At 43.2% G+C, this 12,186-nt stretch overlaps 2 protein-coding genes across 2 annotated transcripts; both read left to right on the top strand.

The window, feature by feature from the left end:
• The first annotated feature begins 1,611 nt into the window (after positions 1–1,611).
• neurl2 (neuralized E3 ubiquitin protein ligase 2) lies at positions 1,612–3,739 on the top strand. Its single transcript, XM_084341837.1, has 3 exons — positions 1,612–1,721; positions 1,808–2,632; positions 3,413–3,739. The coding sequence occupies exons 2-3, from the start codon at positions 1,843–1,845 to the stop codon at positions 3,526–3,528; spliced, it is 906 nt and encodes a 301-aa protein (XP_084197963.1). The 5' UTR covers positions 1,612–1,721; positions 1,808–1,842; the 3' UTR covers positions 3,529–3,739.
• A 1,002-nt stretch (positions 3,740–4,741) lies between these two features.
• Positions 4,742–7,300, top strand: msrb1b (methionine sulfoxide reductase B1b). The gene is made up of 4 exons (XM_084341566.1): positions 4,742–4,932; positions 5,705–5,847; positions 5,987–6,104; positions 6,345–7,300. Exons 1-4 carry the CDS (start codon positions 4,878–4,880, stop codon positions 6,359–6,361), a joined length of 333 nt encoding a protein of 110 aa, XP_084197692.1. The 5' UTR covers positions 4,742–4,877; the 3' UTR covers positions 6,362–7,300.
• The last annotated feature ends 4,886 nt before the right edge of the window (positions 7,301–12,186 follow it).

Consider the following 12,186-nt stretch of genomic DNA (forward strand, 5'->3'; position numbering starts at 1 on the left):
GTTAGCATATAATGGTATGCTAATGCTAGTGACCACATAATGTAATTTAATCGCAGTATTTATGTACATTTTGTTAAAGCTAGCTAGCAATAGCCACCATAAGTTGGTCAGTACTCACTAATGTGAGTTAGTGTGTTTTATTTCTCAAAAATTGGTTTGAATTTTAAAGAATGTTATTTCCTTTTTCAGAAAAGTTGCATAGTCTCATAGTCTTCATCCTCAAAACAAATAAGGGGCAACATATCAGCAGAGTTACCGCTGTCTGCTGCAAACTGTAGCTGCCATGAGCGGGTTAGCTGAGTTAGCTGCGCAGCTAGCAGTTTAGACTCGGAACTTGGTGACCAGGGCCAGGACCAGGATGGCCAGGGCTAGCTGGCTAGCATGCTAACTTCGGTAGATATCTAACACAGTACACAGACGTCATAATGTCATAACTTATGTTTCTTCACAGGCTGTCGACAATTTTAATATATTTTTGACTGATTCCACTAAACTCTTTACACATAGCCCCTTTAAAGCTCCAATCCCGATCAATGATCTCTGTCCCACCTCCTGCATAGAAATAATTTCTTAGGATTATCAAAAAAAAAACAAATGACAAATGACTTCAAATTCATGTATACCAAACTGATATGAGTTGACGAAACTACCATTATAGCTCAGACCCACCTAACTGACAGGAAAGACCTAGCTGTGGCAAAAGCTGACTGTTGCGTTGCCTCTTGTTGCCTGTGTCTCGGCCAAAACGCTGTACTCGAACGCACCGAAAAGGCTGCAGCCAACAGCAGACTGCATGAGAGGGAACAACTCTCCATACCACCGGGCAGCAGTAGTTTGTATTTGTCACAAGACTCCGGACTGAGGATATACAAACCATTGTTATGATCAGGGAGGACTTTTTGACACGACTCTCCCTAATATAGCCACTTCTAATCAAGCCTGATAAAAAGCTGCAAATGGCGAAGAGGCTCGGATTAATTCTACATGCTCAATCAGGCAAAAAGCCGCCGACAAGGACCTTCTAGTGCTGACGGTGCGGGACACACCACAACAACTGGGGCCAGAGATGCCTTGTGTGTCGTATCCCTTAGACAGATATGACAGAACTTATATCAAGTGACATAGTGTGCAGGATTCTCCTTATATAATGAATATAAAGCATCTGCTGTGAGATTTTCCCCTTTTAAATATAACCCCTCTTCATACTCTTAATCTGTAATTCCATTATCACAATAAATCTCCACAGACCTCTTTATCTTGCCGTAGTACTTTAATTGCTGCTTTACATAAGAATCAAATCCAGACTGTATTTTCATGGCACGACTATATTTAGAGTGGGAAGGCCTGCTGTTTAACATATCTCCCTGGCATATGGTAGTATGATAATTACGCAGCTATTACTTCACTACATGGGTTTGAGAAATTGAATGAGCGGCAGGGCCCGGGGGGCTTTGTTGCTCCCCACCTCAATCTTTGTGCGTGTGAATGACTGTAGGCAAGTGCATGTTGGCCACCCCCCTCATCACACACACACACACACACATACCTTGCCATCTGTTGACATATGCAGCGGTTCAAAAATAGCCTTGTACCAGAAGCTTCTGTGAGTGGCCCACAGATAGGCAGAGCAGGGATCTTGTCTGTGCAAGTTGTTGCGTCTCCACTCGGACCATGTGTTGGCTGGCAAACACGCTGCAAGACTGTCTGACTGTCGAGTTCTGGTAAGTTTGTGTCTGTTTGTTGTGTTGTTAGAGAGCTATCCAACTGGGTATTTATTGATCGTGGTCATTTCTTTCTCCTGAAATAGAGTGACTGCTTGAATTGGTGCGAACATAAGTGAAAATGGAGCCCTTTTGTGATCAGTTCATGGAGTTCCACCCCATCCATGGTACCAACGTCAGACTGGACCTCTCAGGAACCAAGGCCACCCGGGTGGAGAGCTTTGCAAATGGAGTGTGCTTCAGCAAACAACCTCTGAAGCCGGGGGAGATTTTCCTCATAGAGATTGAGGATAAGGAGCTGGGCTGGTGTGGCCACCTCCGGGTGGGCCTGACTGCCAGGGACCCCAGGGGCTTAGAGGTAGTACCTGAATACTCCATCCCAGACCTGACGGACTTAGGAGACAGCTGGGTGTTTGCCATCACTCGCAACCACAACAAGGTCATAGAGGATGTTGTAGCAGAGGCTCCAGAGGCTGGAGACGAAGGACTGGCTGGGGGCCACAGGCTCGGACGAGGGGAGGTTGAAGATACAGCTGGAGGTGGAGGCGGAGATGCAGGAGGAGGCAACGACAACAGTAAAACAAAGACTTTCTTCGCTGATTCTCACTTGTACATTGAGAATGTTCGGATCCCCAGAGACAAGCTGGTCGGTCGCAGCAGGCCCGGACGCTACAGCCACATTTTGGATGACTTGTATAAGACCAACGCCCTGCCTCCCACGGCCAGACGCAGCCGGATAGGAGTGCTGTATGTGCAGAAAGGGCAAGACCTGGCTGACATGCACATCATCATCAATGGTGAGGACATGGGAGCTTCCGCAAAGGGGATCCCGGCCGTCCAGCCTCTCTTTGCTGTGGTGGACGTCTTTGCTGCTACTAAGTGTGTCCAGATCGTCCAGGTGGAGTATGGATGTGAGTGTCGCAGTGATACTTTTAATCATGGACTGATAATGAAACAATGGGTCCCTGGGCACAGACATGTTACTGTGTGCATATTGACCGAGACTCTTTCAACATTTTGCAGGTGAGCCGGAGCTCTTGGACACAAAAACGACTCAGAGATGTTGTTTGTAGTTGTTTAGCATCATTTTGAGTCTCTTTGTGGTTGTTTTGTGTCTCTTTGTGGTTGTTTTGAGTCTCTTTATGGTTGTTTTGAGTCTCTTTGTGGTTGTTTTGAGTATCTTTGTGTTTGTTTAGTGTCTCTTTGTGGTTGTTTTGTGCTTCTTTGTGGATGTTTGGGTCTTATTGTGGTCACTTCACATCTCTTTGGAGTTGTTCTACAGCTTGTTGTGGTTGTTTTGAGTCTCTTTGCAGTTGGTTTGTGTCTCTGTGGTTGTTTTGCATGTCTTTGCAGCCATTTAGAGTCTTTGTGGTTGTTTTGAGTCTCTGTAGTCGTTCTATGTCTCTTTGTGGTCACTTCCCATCTCTTTGTAGTTGTTCTACATCACTTTACGTTCCATTGGCGTCTCTATGTGGTTGTTTGAATCTCTCTGTGATCACTTTGAATCTCTTTGTGGTCATTTGACTGACTTTGCGTCAAAGAGATATATTAACTGGCCCAGGGATCCATTCACTAATTCATTCATGCTTTAAATACATGTCCAACATTTACTACTAATTTCTCATCACAACTTTTATCCTGCTAATCAATTTCCTCTTTCTCTTTTTTGGCCTCCGTCTCTGTTGCTTCAGTCTCGTCCTTGCAGACGTTGTGTAGGAAGGCCATCCAGAAGCACATTGTCCACAGGATGGCCATTGACTGGCTGGAGCTGCCAGAGGCACTTAAGCACTACTGCAAGTACGAATGAAGGATACAGACCTGCAATGGACAGATAAATATCATATGAGCTCTCTCCCGGTTTCTACCAAGAAACGGATATTAATTTTCATGATGGAACTCTGTTTTATTTATAAAAAAATAAAAAGCAAACAGGGTTGTGCTGTTAATAAAAGTCTGGCACAGATAACGTGTGCCACTCGTCTGAGATGACAACTACTGTAATAAATTCATATTATTGGTTCAGTGTCTGTGTGATTCTACCTTCCCCTCGCAATATGTACTTTAGGAATAACTGTGATATGAGTCATAGTTTCTTTCTCCCTTTCAGTAACCTTAAGGAACAGAGTATGCATACTTACATGTTACATGACGATGAAAGTATATTTGTTTCTAAATTATCGAACACAGTTTACAACCGAACTGAATGCATGATGCTTTTTAAAAGATCTGTATCATATGACAAGTAAATCAGTTCATCACATCACATGCACTTAAGTTCTCTTAGCAGCTTCGATGGGGACCTGTTTTAAAACACGAAACGGGGTGCATGCTAACTCTTTTAGCTACAGCAGCTACAGTCATTTAGGCTTAAGGTGGGGTGTAAGTGTTTTCATAAAAACTTGCCATCTCTGTGCTGATTGAGACTTTATCATGCTGGACATGGTTTATGGAGCCATAAGTCCCCATCTACCTCAGTTGTTTAGGAGAACGCTGCAAAGCTTTTTTCGCTGGGCCACAAAACTTCACATGACTTTCCATCGGCATGAGGTTGAGTAGAGGGCAAACTTATCCTTCGACCCTAAATGTGACCAGTCCAGATTCACATAGTTTTTGGGGGAAGTTTACATTTATACATGAAATGTCACCTGAGGATTTGTGTTTTTACCAGAAATAACGTGAACAAATTGACATAGTCAGAATGTTACATTAAAAGTTGAACAAGAGGAAAACATATGTTAGGGTAACAGAGACAACAGGACTTCATGGTGAGCTGACTGGAAAATATGGACATTTGCTACAACTCAGGGAACTCAGGGACAACTCAAATCCAGATGATGAAGTCTACTGTATATACAGATGTTACTGTCAAAAATCAAAGACATAGTTGGAAAAAGGAGGAACAGTGTGTTTTAGTCTGATCTATCCCTTCAGTGTTTGACTGATCTTGGCTCCAGGTGTCCTCCTGCTGTCCCACACCGCCCTCTAGTGTCGGAGCTGATCACTGCGGTGGGCGGAGCTGCTGTTATTAAACCTCCAGCCTGGATCTCCTCACACGAGACAACAACACGGTGCCCACCGGTCGGCTGTCAACCTCCACTTGAAGGAAAAACTAATCCATTTACGGATTAATCTGACCTGCCTCTGATCTGTGCAGACATGTCTTTCTGTCGGTTCATCGGCAGTGAGATCTACAAGGATCATTTCAAGCTGGGTGAGCAGGCTGCTGATCTGGGAGCGGTGTTGTGATGTAACCTCCATAACGACGACGAAGGGCAGGTGGTGTGACAGCAGCAGGGTTATAGGCCATCCATGAAGAGCAGACCACCTTCACTTTGTTTAGTTTTTGTAATTAAGTTGTACTAGCCTCAAAGCTATAGTTAATGGGAGTTAAATGGCCCTATTACAGTGTTTCTAACCTTTTCCTGGGAGTGTGACCCCTGAAAATTAAAGGGGCAGTATGTGAAAATTGGCCTCCTGTCAGATTCAAAACAAATATCACCAGAGTAGCTGCTGCTAACTGTAGCTGCCCTTAGCTAGCTAGCTCAGTTAGCCATGTAGCTAGCAGTCCGGACTGGGAGCACTAGCGCTGGAGCTTGTGACCTAGCTCCAGGCGAGGCTAGCTGGTTAGCATGCTAACTTCTACAACACCAGACGTCATAATGTCTAACAAGCTTATTTCTTCACTTTCTGTTTACAATTTTAGTTCATTTTTGAATTGCACCTTTAAGCAATTTGACACAAGTTTTAGCTTTAGTTTTTAGCTGTTCAGATGAAGTTTTTTCTCCCTCTCAGGTATTTCAATGAAAGAAATGCAAAAAAAAAAAGCTAAAAGAACAAAATAATTTTTTATGTGACCCCTCAGACTTACCTTGGCATACCTACGCTGGTGACCACTGCCCTGTAGGATTACTTTATCTTCAGGCGTCTTTTTCAGGTTCAAGTGAAACAATGCACCGACTGTTAACAGTGACTGTCCCCTGCAGGTATGTACGTGTGCTCCCAGTGCAGCCATCCGCTGTTCTCCAGCCGGTCCAAGTTCCCCCACTCGTCTCCTTGGCCGGCTTTCACCGACACCGTCCGAGAGGACAGCGTCACCAAGATGATGGAGACTCTAACAGCCTTCAAGGTACAACTTAAGATCTCATATCTACCAACAGTGGGTTTTCTGAGCCCTCTCTGTTTTACTGCTGCTGTGTCATTCACACAGATTAAACATCTGTACCATCACAGGACATCATTGATGTGATTGTGTTTCATGCGTACAGGTTCTGTGTGGCAAGTGTGGGAACGGTCTGGGCCACGAGTTTGTAAATGACGGCCCACAAGAGGGAGTCTCGCGTTTTTGAATATTCAGCCACTCGCTCAAGTTTGTCCCCAGCAAAGGTAAGATGACCACAGACATGAGTGAGCCATAGCCAGGTCAGATGTGTTAGTTTTTCCACTTCATGAAAATAATCTCACCATCCCGTAGAAAATAGTAGAAAATATTGAAAAATGGCTCCAACAAGATTCTTTCAGCTAAGTAGGACATTGTTTCTAGAGAGAGATGTTAGTCCACATTCTTCTTACGTCACGTGCTTGCAGAGTGGCAGTAAGTGTGTTTGTCTTTTGTCTCCGTCGCAGGCAACGACAAGCAATAAAGAGCGAGGTCTGAGTTTTCACTCCAGCTGCTGAATCTGCTGCTCAGTCCAGGATCAGTGAACAGGTTTGGTCAGCGGGTGACGTGGACAGGAGAAAGGCCTGAGAGGGACGACCTGTCCGCTGAAGAATCTTTGACCGGCCCGTGACACGGTGACGGGACCACACACTGCAAATATTCCAAAAAAAGTTACATCCCTCGAATACCTCATTGTTAAATACATATTAACTTTGATTTATTATTAGTATTATGTCATCTTAAGAAAAGTATGAATAGACGCATGTGATTTTAGCAACAAAACAGTTTTAAAAAATCATTTAGCAGGTTTTTTATCTGTTTTATTTGACATTATATTGCGTCATTTACTTTCTATAACTTCCCGAAGACAATTGTAACGTATGATATATGCACTGAAGAATCCAGATTTCTTGTCAGGCTGCTCTTTTGTATGCTTATTTCACAATTATGCAATAGCAAAAAAAAAACCCTGTCAATCTACTGAATGAATCAGCTATGTTTTTATTTCTGTTAGTCACCTATTGTAAGCCGGTTTACTTGAACCGATATGTTTTACCTGTAGAAGAATGCAAAATAATCAGTGACAGTGTAAGTTGCGCCCCCAAGGTGCATAAGAATGTAAATAAGATGAAATTAACAGCCAGCCAGGCGGTTTTGACCATCTGTCAGTGTCCCACTCCCCCCCTTGCATTTTTGCAGCCACACCAACATTTTCAGTGGCCCCCTCTGCCCCGTCACAAAAAAAAGATTTCTGGATGCACCCTTGCTCTCAGACCTCTTGTGTATTTGCATTTTACTTTGAAAAACTCACACCTGAGTCAAGAGTTTTGTATGAAAAAAGGACCATTTGCATTTATCCTCTACTGTCAGTGTGTTCATATGGAGCGACAAACAAATAACAGAAATAAATTGTAGTTTGATAGATTTTTGTTTTGTCTCTCATGATTTATTTACTACATGTAGGTATTTCACTGCAAATCAGAGGGAAATGTTATGCTTTTAAGATTTAACACTCAAAACAGATAATGTTTTTGTTTGTCATGTTTCGAGTTGGTTTGTTTTGTTGGTTTGTGAGCACGATTACACAAAAACTACTGGCCAGATTTCCACGAAATTTGTGTGGATGATAGGTCTCGGCCCAGAATAGACCCCCATTAACTTTTGGTGCCAGTTATGGCTGGTTTAATATTTAGAGTGATACAGGGTTATAGAGTTTGATATTGGATTAGACTTGATTAAATTGGACTGTTGGGCCTTGGCAGAGGTATGTGAGGCAGTCTTGTTCTCCAGATTGACCTCTAGATGGAGCTCTCATCCTTCTACATCACATCCACTCCTCCACAGATGGAGCAGGTTCCCCAGTTTTGCCAGTTAATGAAAACTCTGATTTCAACAAAGTGTGATACATGCATGTGGTGTACTACCTGCATGTTCCCACTGCTGCACGTGTAGAAGCTTCCTTTTATATATGAACACAGACTGTGTTTGTTGTCTCGCATTAATTATGATATTGGTCATGTCAGTGGCGGACAGGGGCTCAGGCTCTCTCTGTGGCCCAGCTGCAGGCCATATTCTCTGGGCTCCGGGGGCTGGCAAACACCCTGAGGTTTAGAGGAGTAGCCTGGCCGCCTGGAGAGAGACTGAGGGCTATCATTACAAAGGAAGTATACACACACACACACACACACAAGCACACACACGAATACAATCCCAGGAAAACATGTGCCAATCAACACACTGTCTGCCATACTCCTCTTGGACACCACACATCTCTCACGTCTCTCTTCACCTTAAGTTACCACATGCATTGATGTATTGATGTCTCACATACAGTACTCACACACACACACGCGTCCTAAAACACACACAAATAGACACACAGTCCTTTTACAGTTTTATTGCTCTCACCACAGACAAGTAAAGTTTGAAGCGTATTTTCTTTCAAAACATCACTTCTTGTAGTGTGCAATTACGAGAGGTCACCATAACATTCGTACGATGCCGTTGAACTCTCAGCATCAACAGTTTGAATATTCTGGAGCGCCACTCCACATCCATCCAGCTCGACTTCTGCACGCTGCCAAAGGTATTCAAATGAATTTCAGCCCTCAGTGTGGTGGAGGAGCCCGACCTTGCATTGAGGCTGTCACGGCTGAGTAAATTTCCTCTTGTGTTGTCTTGGCAGGCGAACGCTCGGCAGTTTATCCTCCTAACGCAGCGTAGTCCATTTGGTGGATGTTTTTTACCCAGCCTGCCTCACTGCGCTGTGAGTGCATGCATTTTTAGCATTGGTGGTCCCGCTAGTAATCAAACCCACAACCTTGGCAGCGGCTGTGTTATGCTCTGCCTGTCAAACTCTACAGTAGCCCGGTGGCTGTGTGAGATAAGCATAAAGTGCGTACAGGGAGACGAGAGTGTGATTGCCACATCAGATAACTGAGGTGAATTCTGTAATTAAACACAACCCTTAAATCATCTCGCACTGTTATTTCATCAGTCTGTGAAGTTTGGTGCATTCCAGCCGCAATTCACTTTTTTGATCTACTGACTGTAGTTAAACCTGTCATTTGTTTTAGGTTCAGTTCTGCTTCCCACAACAGCTTCCTCAGGATTTTCAGACCAACTTCGTCCCCCATTCTCCTACTGCTGCTCAAGGTGATTGTTGGGGCCTTTTGATGTGGGGTTGAATGAGGTACCCAGCTATCACTTATCAATAAAACAACAAAAACAGCAACAAAACAAAAGCAACTTATTGAGTCCAAATCTTAATCTCCTTTCACCTGACTGGATGTTTTTGTCACCTTAACCTAACCAAACTGCAGCTGAAATATTTTCTGTTAAATACCTGAAAACAATGAATTCACTGGGTCTAAAAGTAAAATAAGGACCTCTACCCACACATGGGACACAATGTTCAAGATCCACTTAACGCACCTTACTGTAAAAGACGTGCATGCTAACATTTTCTTATATATAATCACGGGAAAATGGTCATGAACCAAAGCATTGTAAAAGTGAAACTGATGTAGCTAGATGAAACAAGAAAGAAGGACCATTATTAAGGTTACTAAGGTGTTTTCATTGTTTTTTGTTGTTTTCCTTCAGTCTCTACTTTTCCTCTCGACTCTGAATGTTCAAGTAGATTCATCCATGCCATTATCAAAACTGTTTTCATTTTTAACTTCATCATTGTATCTCTACTTCAGTTTGTGCTCTTCAATGATTCCCAGAATGCTTGACCTTTGATTCTTGACTAACCTTTCTCTCTAATGATTTTCTTCTTTTACCCCCATCGTCTTTTTTTCATTCTTTTTATCAACAGACACCTGACTATATTTTATTTGTATTATAATATTCTCAGGAAAAAGACAATACACACGTGTGTGTGACACGTGTTTTTTTTTTTTTTCCTCTCAGGCTGACATTGATAAACGATAGCAACCTTCCCGTCACTGCTTTACAAGTCCGTTTCCAGAATTCAAAGGGAGTGTTTTGGCACTAACGAGGTGTCTCGACCACAAATATGCTAACTACCAAACAGAACTGAACAGAGATGCGGTTCATAAAATGCTTCCTCTTGGCATTTCATGCTCGACTACGTGACGAATAAATGAGCGTGGTTTACCTTCTCATCTCTATTAAGAGTTTGGGTTTCACACTGTGTTTTCTATTGACCTCCACAGAGGAGAAATCTTTTTCTCAAAGAAGTGTGAGCTCTTCTTTTACTCAGAACTTGGGGTTAATGGTGAACCTCCACAAAGGTCAGACGGTACACTGTTGGGTCGCTCCAGCGCTGCATTAACCTGGCGGCCCTGAGACATTTAAAGACGGGTTAATGTTTGATTCAGTGAGAGAATTTTCTTTTTTTTTGTGTAGACATGAAAGAGCTAGCTACACAATAAAAGGAAAGGCTATTCAGAGGGCAGCTGCACCTCCTAAAGGGTCTTTTCTGAGCATTTTCAACATTGTGATGCATTCAGGGACCCTCACCTTCCCTTTCTGGGCTGTACAGGTGAACCTTCCATTAAACACAAACAGCTTAGATAGAAATCCCCTACCACAAAATGATTGAAGGAGTAAATTAAACTAAATCTGAGTATTTAATGAAAACAAACACTTCTCCAGACTTGATAAACATTATTTCATAGAAACAGACTTGAAGAAACACAATTTTTCCCAAAGTGGACAAATCCCCAGAGTATTTTGGAATAGACGACTTTTCACATTTACGGTCTGTAATTTCTTTCGGGTTTCAGCTCATGAGCTCCAGATCAGATAAGATGATTATCCAAAATTGTCCCATCAGTCATCGCTGCCCCCGGGCCATACAACAGGTGGATGACATCATGGTTATTAGGGCATATTAGAGGGGCACGGCTGCCAAAACACACACAAACACTCAAACACACACACATTAAACATTCGGATGGAAATGTCTCGACTCATAGGGGCAGCTGCTTCACACGGAGGGGTTTACCACACCGGCATGTTAGAGGTGTCGTGCCTGACAAGAAGTCAGATAACCTGGGTTTTTAGGATGATGTCACAAATGTGTTGTAATTTACATTTTTTGGAGTGATGATCCCTCACAAATCAGGCCCAAACTTGCTGTCAGTCAGAGGTGTGTGATGTCATTTTGCGTAAAAGTAATTATATAGTGCTTAACGGCTGTTGGCAGCCAACTAGTTTTCCATCAGGGTGGACCCCTTTTTTGTTATACTGCCTTCCTGCCTGTGCATCTTGCGTCTGGGTCCTTTTTGTGTAATTGTGACAATAATACCCAGGGCCTTCAGCTGCCATCGCCATGAAGACGGACCCACAGCGCCATAGCTGCTGAATTCGACTAAAGTGGAGCCTGATATCAGCAGTGAACTGATTCAAGCTTCAGATTACAGAACCAATTTCCTCAAAGACACTCGGTCTTATCAATCTGCTTACAAATAACACAGCTTTTCACTTTAAATTCATTGCCGTGCAGGAAGCCAAAGACCAATTTGCTTGCAGGTGATTTGCCACTCCTTCCCATAACTTCTGTCATCGTGTTAACATAAATGAACACGTAACAGTCGCAGTTTGGTTTGGTTTGGTTTAGGTTAAACAGAACTACTTCGCAAGGTTTAGAAAAAGATGACATTACATATGAGATGTAAGTTGAGTCCGGTGTGACTGTTAACTTACAGATGCAAGTGAAAAGAAGTCAAAAGTGTTTATTTGACTCATCCGTCAACCCCAACCCTGAAATATCAGGTTCCACAAACGTTAAAGTCTCAAGTCAAACCAGAGACAACCCTGCTTTGTGCTACTCAGGCTGTTGTTTTGTGGGTTTAGTGGTATTTTAAATGAGTAAGCTGACCTGCAAAACAGAGAGAGTATAATCAGAGATGTGTGTGAGATTTTAATTCTGACACCTAAACTGTTGATATTAATGACAAAAAAAAAAAGAAATCGGTTCCTACTTGCACGATGAGTTCAGAAAACAGGTCTGTTAACAAAATCTGTACATTTGTCTGGAAAAGTCAAACTGTCAGCTAACCAGTTCATCACTGGGACAAGAGTCACTCAGCATCTGGGCTGAATTACCCCCAAGCCTCCGGACACAGAGTCTATCTGTACCATCCATCTTGATGTCCTGACACGTGGTGCCTGTGGACTTGCAGCGCCCCGGCTCACCGGGACTGCTGTGTCCCCAGCGTCGGCAGCGTCTCTCAGGTCCCTGCGGATCCCACAAACGTTTCACCATACATCATCCTCGCAGATCCAGAGCATTGAGCTGCTGCTCAATAAGTCAGCGAACAGGCGGCGCAGACG

The sequence above is a fragment of the Pagrus pagrus genome, assembly GCF_965226575.1.
Source record: "Pagrus pagrus genome assembly, chromosome: 21".
NCBI classification, from domain to species: domain Eukaryota; kingdom Metazoa; phylum Chordata; class Actinopteri; order Spariformes; family Sparidae; genus Pagrus; species Pagrus pagrus.

Coding starts and splice junctions, on each gene's coding strand:
- neurl2 (XM_084341837.1), top strand. CDS start 1,843: ATGGAGCCCTTTTGTGATCAGTTCATGGAGTTCCACCCCATCCATGGT. Junction 2,633..3,412: donor CGTCCAGGTGGAGTATGGAT/GTGAGTGTCGCA, acceptor CTGTTGCTTCAG/TCTCGTCCTTGCAGACGTTG.